The sequence below is a fragment of the Lolium rigidum genome, chromosome 3 (assembly GCF_022539505.1).
Source record: "Lolium rigidum isolate FL_2022 chromosome 3, APGP_CSIRO_Lrig_0.1, whole genome shotgun sequence".
Classification (NCBI taxonomy): domain Eukaryota; kingdom Viridiplantae; phylum Streptophyta; class Magnoliopsida; order Poales; family Poaceae; genus Lolium; species Lolium rigidum.
Window position 1 is genome coordinate 297,010,352 of NC_061510.1, and position 13,931 is coordinate 297,024,282.

Below are 13,931 nucleotides of genomic sequence, written 5' to 3' on the forward strand. Positions count from 1 at the left end.
AAGTCTTCACTACTGTAGCACTGGTGTACAGGTCTCTGGTCAAAAGCCACGAAGTAGTATGAGCAGTACAAGTAACAGTGTATTCAGGGAAAAAAATGATAGTAGCACTTGTACACTGTACGACTGTACAAGTAGCAGTACTGGCAGAAGCATTCCCACTTAGTTAAAAGGGAAAAAAATAAAACATTCTACTGTGACACTATACTGAAAAAATTGTGTTTTTTCATGCTACTGTCAAAAGGAAATAACTGAGGATATGTCACTTTTCAACTCTTGAGAGGAGGGGAGGCAAGGAGGAGGAAGAAGAAGAGTAGCTTGAGCTGCCTGGGCGGGAAAGGAAATAGCCCAACGCGCATGCGAGTGGATTGGTGAGAGAAAAAAAAGAAAAAGGATAGTACTATAGCAGATTTCTGTATCCTCGCGTCGATTCCCACGCTCCTCTCCCTCCCCAAAGCCGCCGCTTTTCTTTCTTCCACATTGCGACGACGCTGCTGCTGCTCCGGCTCCCCCTGGTACAGTCCTCCCTTCTTCCTCTTTAACCACTTTGCTTCTCTCCTCCTCCTCGTCCCCTGTCGCCGCTTCGATCTGTGGCGGGCGGGCAATGTGATTCCTTTTCTTGCTCTTGCTTCCCTAATCCATATCAAGAAGTTAGTCCAAGAAAGAAAGAGGATTTATTTTCCGAGGGGACGGGAGGAGGGCGGTGGGGTGGCCGATTGATAGGGGAAGAAACGGGTTCACACGGTTCATGTGAAGAAGGGATGATGCCCTCCCCCTCCATGCGACGGGATTAATTGCGCCCCCCAGGTAGGAATTAATGCTGCCCCGATTTCGTGTCCCCGCTTCTACTAATGGCCTGCTGCCCTTCTTCAATCCTTCTTCTCTTCTTCTTCTTCCTTCTTCTTTTCAACTTTTACTTTTTCCGCGTGGATTTGGAAAAGGGAGATGTTCTCCTGCTCCTTCTTCCTGGCCCTCTTCGGCGGGGTTCTGCAGCTCTTGCTCTGCGTCCTGTCCCCCGTCTGGGATTTCGACCAGATTCTGTATGGGATTTAGGTGCTCTCCTGCTGCTGCAATCGTTGTCTCTTGCGAGGCGAGGTGAGCGAATTTGGTTTCTTGCTTGGATTTCAGCCGCCGCCGGTGCTGGGACTCACTCCTCTACTTATTTTAGGGTTTTCAGTTTGATGCCAGGTGGGATTTAGGAGCAGGTTACTGGACTAGTTTTGATTGCCAATGGAGTGTTCCGCAGTAGACATGTTTGCTCGTTTTGACATTTGCCAGTTTCTTGGATCCTACTCATTGCCCGGTCGGGATTCCTCTCCTGTTTACAGTCTCTTGATAAATTTCATGAAAATTTTACTTGCGCGGTGGAATGTCTGATTTTGTTTTGCTCCAAAGATTTTGGTAACCTCATCGCTAAGTATGCCGCTGTTCTTGCTCAATCAGGAGTATTTATTTTTACTGCCTGGCATGGATCTTAGGCTGGTAATCTGCTAGGATGTGGCACTAAGGACATTTATCTCCCTTCTTGTCTGTTTCAGTATTGGTACCTAAGCACTGCATTTGGTGGTCTCCAATAAACCAAGGGAACAACTGCAGGTCGCCGGGGTTGGGTCTCCAAGCACAAGTGTCGGGGAGAAGCCCCAGGGAGAGTGTGAGCTCCACTTCGGCGTCATCACACTTTGAGCGCTAATTCGATGACCAGGTTCGGCTCCATATGTTCATTTGTTTTTGTTTTCAAGGGATTGCATCTTTTTATTCCTGTATATTTCCAGTATAGTGACTCGTGTGCAGTAGAAACATCATGGCGATAGTTGGTGTGTTATTTTCGAGATTTTGGAAAGCAACCTTGGAGCATGTAATCAGCATAGACTGTCTTGGATAGATTTATGGAGCACTCAGCTTCACAGTTTCACCTGTTTCTGGGGGGGACATACTCATACATTGCTATACTCTTCCAGGAATTTTCTTAGTGCCATATTTTTCCTTATTGGAACGAAAAAGGGATAGTACCACCAGCTTTGATGTTACGCTTTACCATAAACAGAGGGTGAAAGTAGCTGGACATTAGTAATAGTACTAGCTTGAAATAAAAATCTTGATAGGTTGAGGTGTTTGGGTGGAAGTTCAAGTGCTTTTGTTCCCTTCATCCTTTCAGAAACACATTTTGCATTTTATTTTATTTGTACAACGGTTCAGTGCTACTGATTAGGTAATAATGAGAATATAAATGAATGAGTGGCAATCTTGATAGCTCCTCCATTTCAGCTTATAATCTGTATTTTGGTCTAATACAGGAATTAAAGATGCCACTAGTAGTAGAGATGAATAACCATGGTAACCGTAGTGTTATTTCCTTGAGAATATGAGAGAGAATAGACAGTATGTATGTTTAGCCATAAATGATGAAAAGAGATAAATGAAGACAAAAGAGAGAAAGTCACAACTTCTACATGGATATTCTGAAAGAATTTTGCAAAATCTGTAGGCCTTGTATTAGAGTGAGAGAGTAGCATTTAACAGTCTTTGTTTACTGAGTAATGACTTCAAACTAGTATAGCCATGCTACTTAATTTGTTTTTGATCCTTTTTGTTTCCTATGTTTTCGTCCTAGTTAGATAGTTAGATATCTCCAATACATTTTTAGATAAAGGAAGATATCCCCAATACACACAGGGAAAAGTTATGTTATACCTTGAATTCTTAGGTTACAATTTATACTGTTACTGTTTAAAGCTGTATAGTTGAGTTGAAACGTTCGTATGGCTATGTCAATCACTTAAGCAGTGCTGTGTGAATTCCATAATGTGTTGCCCATTATAGATCTTATTAATTGGTGGAATTTGCTTCAGACTCACGTATTATGTCAGTTCTAAAATGATTCGTGGTTATGTAACAGGTCTCAAGCTTGAGTTCCACTGCGGTGGTTTGCGAGATTACTATATTTGTCTAGCTCAAATTTTCTTAAAGAGAGGAGCGATGGTGGAGGATGGAATGACTCATCTGGTACAGTGATTAGATCTCTTGATGTCTTTGTATGTTCATAAATTTGAATATCTTTGGCAAGTGCTTTGCATGGAACACTCATTTTTGTTCACTTTCTGCAAATACCAGGATGCCAAACCTATCTCCAGTGGTGCTTCCCCAAATCATAGCCAATCACCTGAAGCTCGCTCAAGAATTATAAATGATGAGAATCAAGAAACTGAAGCAGGAAAATCCTCAGGTGATAAGCTAGCATTGACGACAATGCTACATGATTCTTCCCTGCAGCTTGGTCAATTACCACCACCAGAGGACTCTGTAAAGAGCTTGAGTGAGAAGCTTTCTGCTGCTCTTTTGACTATCAATGCTAAAGATGACTTGGTGAAGCAGCATGCAAAAGTAGCAGAAGATGCTGTAGCAGGTATTATTTTTCTGTATGAATTAATAAATTATTTCAAATAAGGGATTGCAATTCAGATTCTTTATGCATAATCAGTTTAGGATGAGGAAAGAGGAAACTGATTGATGCAAAAAAAAAATGATATCAACAGGAATTTGCTTATTATATTGTAGTAGTTAACTCATATTGCATTGTTTTTGTTAATTGTAGGCTGGGAACATGCTGTGGCGGAAGTTAGTAACCTGAAGCGGCTACTTGATGCTTCATCTCTGAAGAATGCCTCTCTGGAGGATCAAGTCAGCCACTTGGATGGTGCCCTCAAGGAATGTGTCAGGCAGCTTCGCCAGGCACGAGAAGAACAAGAGGAGAAAATCCATGATGCAGTTGCTAAGAAGTCCCAGGAGTTCGAGTCTGAGATGTCTGAGCTCCAGAACATTATTGCTGACCTGAAACAGCAGCTAGAAGCCTCTGATCTGCAGGAAAAACTTCAGCTAGCAGAGAGAGAGAGCAAAGATCTCAAGATTGAGATGCTCACGCTGTCCAAGGAATTGAAGATACTTGCACTGGAACGAGACCTGAGCAACCAAGCAGCAGAGACAGCGAGCAAACAACACTTGGAAAGTGTAAAAAAAGTTACAAGAGTCGAGGCGGAATGCCGTAGGTTGCGCCATGTGACACGTAGAACTTCCTTAGTCAATGATTCTTCTAGGCCTGTTCCAAACAATGCTTGCATGGAATCTCTGACTGATAGCCAGTCTGATAGTGGAGAGCATATGCTAGCCATTGACAGTGAAATAAAAAATTCTGATTTGTGGGCCTCAGCTCTGGTAGCAGAACTCGATCAGTTCAAAAACAGCAATGAGGGCACAAGACATCTTGTAAACAATCCCATTGAGATTGACATGATGGATGATTTCCTTGAGATGGAAAAGCTGGCTGCATTGCCTGAAGCAGACCACACAAGCTCTAGCGTTGGAGCAGAAACTGATTCTGACCAGACTGTGACCAGAGATATCTCAAGAGTCGAAACTGAAGCAGTACAGCTCCAGATGATAGAATTGCAAGAAAAGGTTGAAAAGATTGAACACGAGAAAAAGGAGCTTGAGATGGCCTTTGCAGAGGCTAGGAATCAGCTTGACAAATCACGTGACACCCTCATGGCAGCTAACAACAAGCTGGTTGACTTACAGATGCAGTTAAATCTGACAAATGAGTCAAAAAATGCTGCTTTGGGACAAGCTGAACGGTTCGATGGTGAGAGGAAATCTCTGGCTTTGCAGTTGGAGTCAAAGTCAGCAGAAGTTGAGAAGCTTCAGGATGTTGTGGCTTCATTGGAAGAAAGTGGGGATAGGAAAGAGCTGGAGTTGCAATTAGAATCCACTTCTGTAGAGGTAGCAAATCTGCGGAATGCCATGGCAACCTTGGAAGAGAAGATTGACGCAGAGAAAACTCTGTCTGCGCAGCACAAAGCAGCCTCAAATATGGCAGAGGCAGCTAAAGACTCGTTGGAGGCACAGCTGCGGTCCGCACAAAAAGAAATAGGGCAACTGAGAGGAATTATGGAAACACTGAAGAGCGAGGTGCAAATGGAGAAGATGCATCACAAAGAGCTTCTGGCACAAATAGAGGCTATGAGGACTGAATCAGAGAGAACATGTTCGGTGGAGTCTGCCAAAGAATCGTTAGAGGCTCAGCTCCTGGTAGCAAACTCGGAAATCGCAAAGTTGCATGTAACTGTGAGTGCACTGGAGTGTGATGCAGCAAAGGAGAGGGAGTATTCTTCAGAGATCAAGATGCAACTAGAGGCAGTGGAGGGCATCAGAAAGGTTTTGGGGTCCGAGCTTGAGTCTGCACAACAGGAGACCATGAAGCTCCAGGAGAAGGTGTTGTCATTGGAAACAAGGCTTAAGGATCAGATTGCATTGCTGGTAGAGTTGACTGCCAAGGCAGAGGATGCTGTGTCGGGGAGAAGGGTAATGGAAGGTCAGCTTGAAGTAGCAAATCTGGAACTCGCGAAACTGACAAACAAGGTGACCTTGCTGCAAGGGAAGATTGAGCAGGAGAAGCTGCTCTCGGAAGAGTATGAAGCAAAGTGCCGCAAATTGGAGGCTCAGCTGTCAAGGGACACTCGGGAGGCAAAGCTTTGGCGACTCGCCAACACAAATGGTGACCTGAAGTTCAAGCAGGTAATCTTTTATAAGTTCTCAGCATTAGTCCAAAATAACTAGCATTGTGTCATTTACATGTACTGGTTAAACATGATCCATATTTGCTAGTGGCCTAGATTTTAAGCACATCTGGAGCCATAGGGTCTAACTGGAGTACCTGTCTCAATTTTTATCTTCATCGCAGGAGAAAGAAATCGCCAGTGCTGCGGGGAAACTCGCGGAGTGCCAGAAGACAATCGCTAACCTTGGCCTTCAGCTCAAGTCACTGACGGACCTTGACCGTGTCGCGTCCCAGCCTGAAAAGCTGGAATCCAAGGACACTCTGCTGGACTTCAGAGAAGGTGGTGCTGAGCCGCTCGCCGATGAACTGTACAGTCTGGATCTTCCAAGGAGCAACGGGAGCCGCATCTCGCCTGTTCCTGCGGTCGAATCCCCGTCGCGGTCCTCGTTTTTCTCAGGTGGTTTATCATCGATTAGTAGCTACAGGAGCAAAGCTAGAAAGTGAGATCTGATGGGGAAGAGATTGTGCATAAGTTATCTAACTGTTTCGGGATGTTGTTGTTATCAGTGGTCACCTGGTGGTAGATGAGATTCCATGGTCACCTGGATTTGTGCTGCCCTTTTGGAAATCCTGTCAGTTTTTTTACTTTCTCCTTTGGTGTTTTGGTATTCAACTGTTACTGCAGATGCATAGGCTCGCAGTAAAATGTTACCCAACACCAAACAAACCTGTGTCAAATGCTTCGAGTGGTAAAAACTAGAATTACGTTATGTAGTTCACCGTTTTGCTTTTTTACTAATCACGATGTGCGCGTACGGTTACAGTCATATGACTTGTTCCCGTGACAACCGCTACAACCCCTGTGACAAAATCCAGAATTTTTACATGCTTGGCAACATGTTACATTTGACATACCAAATCGAAAGAAATATATATTTATTTTAAACTAACTTTTACACTATCCTTCTTACAGCTCTTACCGACCTGAAAACGGATGGTTCTGCCCAAGGCAGCGAACGCTAGACATCTACCATTTTCATAGATTTAAGTAGGGTGTGCTCGGCAGTGGACAATTGGCGACACCCTCTTACAACACCAAAGCCTAAGATACTTTTCTTACTCCCATATCATTTTCAGAGTGCAGCCTTAAGTCGCATATCATGGCCGTGGCTGGCTACTGTGGAAACATGTCCGTAGGTAAGTAGTGCTGACCACTTTTTCTATGTGCGTATTCAGAGAAAAATATTTTTTAATTTAAAGTTGGCTCCTTATGCAGATGCGGGATCTCGACATCTCGTTAAGACGTCACCTGTGTTAAAAACTAAGTATTCGGATCGTATTATAATGCTGACCGATTGACAATTTAAGACTACGTAAATTGGTCATCCCTTGTTGCAGGAAGAAACGAAGAGCACTGACAATAAACCCTGAAACCACGCTATATTTGTTCATCCCATGTTGCGGCATTGATGTACACGAAATGAAGCTCATCGACGTGCACAAAAAGAAAACAGTATCCTGATTCGTTGCTGTGGCAATTAACCTAGCTGGATAAAAAACTAGAAAAGGTAAATCTGAGCTGCGTGGTGTTGGTCACTACTGATGGTGCACACAAGATGTAGTCGATCACCATGGTGCTGTCGGCAGCTACGGCATACCCAAGACCACCTTCATCTTCGCGATCGACTCCTCAATCTTCGAGGCCGACTCCTCAATCTCATCCAGCTCCATGCCCACCCCCTTCAGAGCGTCATTCAGGCTTGACAACTCCGACCTGAGGGCTCTGATCTTCTCCAGGTCACGGTCTCGCTCCAGGACAACCACCTGGAGGTCATCGACGGGCTTGCGGAGGAAGGCAATGTCCATGCTCAGGCCCTTCAGAGCGTCATTCAGGCTTGACAACTCCGACCTGAGGGCTCTGATCTTCTCCACGTCACGGTCTCGCTCCAGGACAACCACCTGGAGGTCATCGACGCGCTTGCGGAGGAAGGCAATGTCCATGCCCAGGCCCTCCAAGGCCTCCAGGGTCGTCTTCCAAAACGCAAGGACCTCGAGGAAAGAGGGAGAGGCATAGGAGGTCCTGATGCCCTCAGCGATGTCGACCGTCTGTGAGATCACTCCTGCGGCGAGCACAGGGCTTATGGGCTTCATCAGATGCCTATGGAGGAACATCTTCCTGTCGCAGCAGAGCTGGTAGTACTTCCTGCGCAGGTGACCGGGGAGTAATTCGTGGTCGATGCCCAAATCATCAAGGATGATATTAAAGTCTGCAAAGCTTTTTACAGCGTCAAAATCAGTATCATCGCTGAATGTGTTGCTGCTAGATGGGGTAACCTCCGAATCCTCATCTTCATCTGAACTTTCTTTTTCTGCGCCGAAGGACATGGGGCATGATTAGTATGATAATATTGCAGAATAATCATAATAGTACTCTCAACTCACCTAAGGTATTGTTTGCAGTGGACGTGTCAAAACTCGGGTGATTAGACACTCCGCCAGTTGTAGCGAACCTGTTCTCTGGACTTGTGCACACCTGAAAACAATAGTCAATCACTTTAATCATATCGGTATCGAATATTATCGACAAATGGGTGGCATTCCTGTAGTGCATTTGAATGTTTATGATGAAGGACTGACCTTAAATCTTGTCGGTCTCACGCTGCTGCTATCAACCAACGTTGGTTTCTCTTCCTTCTTGTTCCTAGAAGATTTGGACCCTAATTGCCACTCCTTCCTCTGAAAATAAAGCAACCAAACAAAGCACAACAATGAATCCAATGTCTGAAGTTATGAAACTTTTCTATGAGCTAAAATGTCTGAAGAATTACGAGCCCATGAACATGCATTAAAATGCCAATCTTTTGTATTAGAAGAACGAGAAAAAACAACAAGTGCGCTACTTAGATGACTGCAACCTAAAATAGTCCAGAACTTGTGAGAAAGTGTAGACAAAATTGCTAACCAGAACTAGAGAATAGGAAAAGAAAGCGAAAAGAGCCATGAGACGCCACTCTAACAGTATCCAGCCATAGGAAGCATGATGAGTTCATAACTGATATTGAAATCTCCATCTATTCTTTGACTTTCCTGATAGGACATGTTCATATCACACAAACAAATAAAAGATCGAAATTTTTGAGTGTATCTTACTTTATAACTTGCAGCCATTTTTGCTCCGCGTTTATAACGAAAGCCTGGATTACCTCCTGTAGACATTCTTGCTCCTTGTTTATAAAGAAAGCCTGGACGCCTTTCTTGCCCATTCTCCACATTCGTGGGCCTTATGATCTGTCAGCAATTTACAAAAATATGATCTAGAAGGAAAAAAAAGAATGGGGAACTATTGCGACAATGTCAAGACATTGTTCCTTTGATTTAAAGTGATGCTCTGAAATCTGAACGGAGCCTCTTGTGCCGCATTTAATGTATATAAAGGAGAACAGAAGCAATAGAACACTTAGTTCCAAAGGAACAAATTCGACCTTGTCATTTGGATCATCACAGTCATCAACTGCCTTAGCTTGTTGACCAACAGCAGCATCGACCTTCTCACCCTGCAATCACCAAAATTTGAGCCTCTTGTGCCCCATTTAATGTATATACAAGAGAGCTAAAGCAATAGAACATTTACTCTCAAAGGAACGAATTCGTCCTTGCAATCTGGATCATCACAGTCATCAACTGCCTTAGATTCTTGACCAACAATAGTAGCAAGCTTCTCATCCTGCAATCACCAAAATCTTATTATTGCATCACAAGAAGTTGGAACTAAAGCCTAATAACATCATTTTCTAAAAGATTACTATAGCATAACAACATGGAGAATGCATGCAGTCATTGTGTATTTCTGCTAGCCGCTTCATTGCTAATGAGCACTGTAAGAAAAGACATAATAGGCATATGATTTTCAGTTTGTCAGGCAATTCCACATGGTAACTGGTAAGTATGATCGAAGATTCAGAAACAAGGCTAATCTACTTGCTGACAGAAAAGATTCGTGAAGTTGCCAAACAAACTGAGTCAGGACTTCCAATGAAAAAGACAGCACACACGAATAATATGTTTATCTGAATGACGATTTTAAGAAGTTTGATTCATGGACCAACCGTGGCAGAATCAATTTCCGTAGTATACTATATGAGAAGATGCATTTGATACTCAGAACTCTGTAAAGCAGAAATTCAGCAACGATAACAATAATAAGCATATGAAGTTGTCAAAAAGATATCAATACCCTAACAACATGGAGAACGCGTGCAGCCATTGTGTATTTCTACTAGGCCCGCTTCATTGCTAATGAGCACTATAAGAAAAGACATAATAAGCATATGATTTTCAGTTTGTCCGGCAGTTCCACATGGTAAGTTTGATCCAAGATTCAGAGACAAAGGATATAATGCTAATGAAATTTCTGACAGAAACGACTAGTGAAGTGGCCAAACAACAATCTCCGTCAGGACTTCCCACTAAACGGACAACACACGCAAATAATATGTTTTAAGATGTTTGGTTCATGGACCAACCGTGGAAAAATCAAAACCGTCATATGATGTATATCTGAACTACTCCCTCCGATCCATATTACTTGATGCTAAAATAAATGTATTTACAACTACAATGTATCTAGATACATCTATATTAGCGTCAAGTAATATGAATTGGGGGAGTAATGATTTTAAGATGTTTGGATCAGATGATTATGTTTCGTGTAGGTTCTCACCGTCGTCGGCTCAAAACCATCATCGTAATCAACGTGCTTGCCGCCGTTTCCGAGCAAAGAGAGCCTCCGATGCACCACGGCCATCTTCCGCCCCACCTTAGTCTTGGCATCACGTGCTAGCGTCGCTCCCTTCCTCTGAAAATTAATTAAGCAACGAAAGTAGAGTTATATAAATTTGAATGCTACTAAACAACCAATACTCCCTAATTTCATCACCAAATCCGTCGGTTCATCCAAGGGACGAAACAAAGCCCAAGACGGATGACGAGATCCTATTGTGCACGAAGACCAGTCGGGGTGGCGTATGTGCGTCTACTTTGCACGAGAAAATAATAAAAACGATGGGGATCTTATCTTTTTTTGTTCTTTCTCAAGAATGACTTGGATAAAAAACTACCACTCCACGAAAACGACCTAACTGGACAAGATAATCTAGAGAAAGATGGAATTAAACGAACGGATTAGAGAAGGAACTTGCTTTGACGCGCTCGTCGATCGCCATGGCTGCAGTCCCCCGGATGTTTTTTTTGCCAAGTACGATGGAGTCAGAGGAGGAAGACGATGGTGGTACCCGTATATAAAGGAAATGGAACGGGGGGATTAGAGAAGCCGACCGTTGGGCAGGCACCGTGATGGACGGTATCGACGGGATCCTTTTACGGAGGGGAATACGTTCTGAAATTTGTGTTGGCTTCTAAATGGAAAGAAGAAATCTTCTGATCTTTTATTTCCTTGTATTGTAAATTAATCAGATACTACCGTTAACGTTGGAGATCGACTACTAGCACTAGCTCGTCTGCACGTACGCACGTATGCATGCCACTTCTTCCTCCCACTCCTCCCTGGTTCATCGCTCGCGCACGTACGCACATATGCATGCCACTTCCAGCACGTACCACCCACGCGCACCACACGCGTCGTGGGATCTTGTGAGACACTATGCGTGGTCTTTAGTTATACACGAACTTTCTGCCGAATGGTCAGCTAGGCGTGGATATACAAGAGTTAATTCGGCAGAGGCGTGTCACGTGTCTGGTTCGTTGCTTACTATCCTCGTAGGACTCAATTGTGCGATTCTACAAGGCAGGGGCTTATTTGACATCCCTGGCGAAAAAATAATCTAGGATCTCATCAAATGAGTTTCACTCTTTATTTCCTCGCAGCATAAAAAAAAGAATAGGAAAACACAAGGCAATTTGGTAGCCAATGTTCTGTCAAGCAATATATGCTGAGGCAAAAGCTCGCCAAAAACTGGTACTAACTTGTTTAGATGTTGGATACACAATTTAGTAGCCAAAAAAAATATTATAACTCGTACTATATACACTTTTCAATTGGCACAAACACAAACAAGTTAGGTTTATAACTTTATACCGATGAGTTGGGTTATGTATCATTGTGTACATTGTGTGATATTAGATGATCTTGGTATAGCCCGCTTTCCTGTAGTTACACGTCTTTAGATATCAGACACAGTAATAACATACATAAATTCTTGCCGAGGCATAGAATTATTTGTCATTTGATCAATGGAATAAAGTGGACCATAATTATTGTATGGAGATGTGTTGGTTAAAATGCCCATTCTCTTGCTTGGCGGTATGATTGCCCATTCTTGCATCAAGAGCCACCTCTCTTCAGGTTTGGGAAAAGTAATCTGTGAAATAAACGAGGTACTCGTCATGTTTTAGATCTGCCCTTTTTTGGTGTTAGCAAATTCCCCAGCGTACATATTGTTAAGCATCTTCTACGGGAGTGATGTTTTGGAACATGGGAGCATATGCTCCCTATATTTTGAAATGCATTTTACATATATTTTAAATTTCAAAATAATTGAAACAAAAAATTCGCACGTACATCTTCATGTGCTACGAGCTCACAAAGTCGTTTCATAAAAAATAAACTTATCATGTGACGTGTGTAAAAAAGAAAAAATTCAGTCCTGAAAACAATGCTTTTCACAGGATAAGTTTTCTCTTTTTTACATAGGCCACAAAAAATATTATTTTTTCGTGAAACTTAACGCATACACATATATTATGGATATGTACATGTAGAATTTTTTGTCAAAATTTTTCCACACTTCGAAATATGTTTTGTTGGTAGAGGGAGCATACGCACCCGGGAGCCGAATTGAATTTCCGATCTTCTACCTGTGTCATATGTATGTATGGTATAGTATACCACCAGCGTATGTACACCCTTATGTACTGCAACGGTGAGGGCTTTTCTCACCCTATATAACACGCAATACGAGGCCCTAATCGGCTATGGTTTCTGCCTAGTTCGACATGGCATCAAAGCGAACTTCTTCCCTGACCTAGCTGCTGCCTACGATCCAAAACAAACACACACACACGCACGCATGCGCGCGCGCACACACACACACACATGGCGCACCGAAAAACCAAAAACCAGAAAGACCAAGATCCAATCTCCCTCGGCAGCCATGGCGTCCTCGTCTTCGTCAATGCCCCTATCCAGCCTGCTCAGATCTCCTCCCTCTCAAAAACTTACTAGGGCAAACTTCCTCTTCTGGAAAACCCTAGTCTTCCAACCCCTTCGTGGTGCTCAGGTCTCGGCTTGCTCGATGGAACCGACACCGCGCAGGCGAAAACTCTGGAGGTTGAGGATGCCGACAAGAAGAAGATCATGATCCCCAATCCCGCCTACACCACGTGGATCGCCCGGGGTGCTACGGTGCACGGGTTCATCGTCAATTTGCTGTCACCGGAAATTCTTGCCCACGCTGTTGGGCTTGAGACTCGTGGTTTGGACTGTCATCACCAACATGTTCACCTCAGCATCGCGGATGAAGATCAATCATCTGCGAGGTGCTCTCAACAATACAAAAAACACAACATGACAACATCATAATTTTTTGCTAAGATGAAAGGCTTCTCCTCAGATCTCGCTGATGTCGGGAAGCCCGTTGACGAAGATGAGATGGTTGGGTATATTCTTAATGGACTAGATGTCTCCTACAAATCCCTTGTGTCCTCCGTCAACGCAATTTGGTGCGCCAAGATATGCTTACTAAAACATATCAAGAGACTGCCTTCAGTTCATCGGTTAAAGTTGCTGCTCATTGTCGACGCGATCCTCCTGTTGGACCAAATAGAGAAAACAAAAACTTTTCCTACGCGGTACATCCAAGACCTAGCCGAGGTATAAGGCCACGAGGATTACCAATAGACACGGAGACGCATATTTGTGAAGCGCGTCGGGGCAGTGTAGTCCTCGATCCGATCCGATCCCACGATCTTGGTTAAGTGCTAAACGTATAACACCTCTACCGATATCCACACGTACGAGGGAGGAGCACCGACGGTGGACTGCTAGATCCATTACAGTGTGGCTGGACCGAGTGGTGCTAGGGTTTTCAACTCATGGAAAAATGGTCTAACCGTACCCCTTGGGAAATTTCTGCCCCAGTGGGCTTCACAATATTTGAAGCCCACTCACTTGGGCCCTATTCTGGCCACCGTGAGTAGAAGTCAGCGACCTGGTCACGGTCCAATTCGAGTCCAACTCGCCTGACTCCGTTTCAATCAGAACACATCCAACTCGCTCCTTTCTCTTAGTGTGTGACCCTGCAGGCTCATGGCGACTTGGACATGATTGGAGTCTGATTCCCAATCGACCAGTCGATAGTGAACGTGG

At 43.7% G+C, this 13,931-nt stretch overlaps 2 protein-coding genes across 2 annotated transcripts; one reads left to right on the forward strand and one right to left on the reverse strand.

Annotated features, from left to right (window-relative positions):
* The first annotated feature begins 1,544 nt into the window (after positions 1-1,544).
* LOC124703593 (filament-like plant protein) lies at positions 1,545-6,220 on the forward strand. The gene is made up of 5 exons (XM_047235814.1): positions 1,545-1,699; positions 2,894-3,000; positions 3,109-3,400; positions 3,590-5,565; positions 5,732-6,220. The coding sequence occupies exons 2-5, from the start codon at positions 2,974-2,976 to the stop codon at positions 6,050-6,052; spliced, it is 2,616 nt and encodes an 871-aa protein (XP_047091770.1). The 5' UTR covers positions 1,545-1,699; positions 2,894-2,973; the 3' UTR covers positions 6,053-6,220.
* A 743-nt stretch (positions 6,221-6,963) lies between these two features.
* On the reverse strand, positions 6,964-9,253 carry LOC124699713 (B3 domain-containing protein Os01g0234100-like). Its single transcript, XM_047231971.1, has 5 exons — positions 9,180-9,253; positions 9,031-9,102; positions 8,699-8,836; positions 8,186-8,284; positions 6,964-8,081 (listed from the first exon to the last, which is right to left on the reverse strand). The coding sequence occupies exon 5, from the start codon at positions 7,931-7,933 to the stop codon at positions 7,196-7,198; it is 738 nt and encodes a 245-aa protein (XP_047087927.1). The 5' UTR covers positions 7,934-8,081; positions 8,186-8,284; positions 8,699-8,836; positions 9,031-9,102; positions 9,180-9,253; the 3' UTR covers positions 6,964-7,195.
* Positions 9,254-13,931: the final 4,678 nt, after the last annotated feature.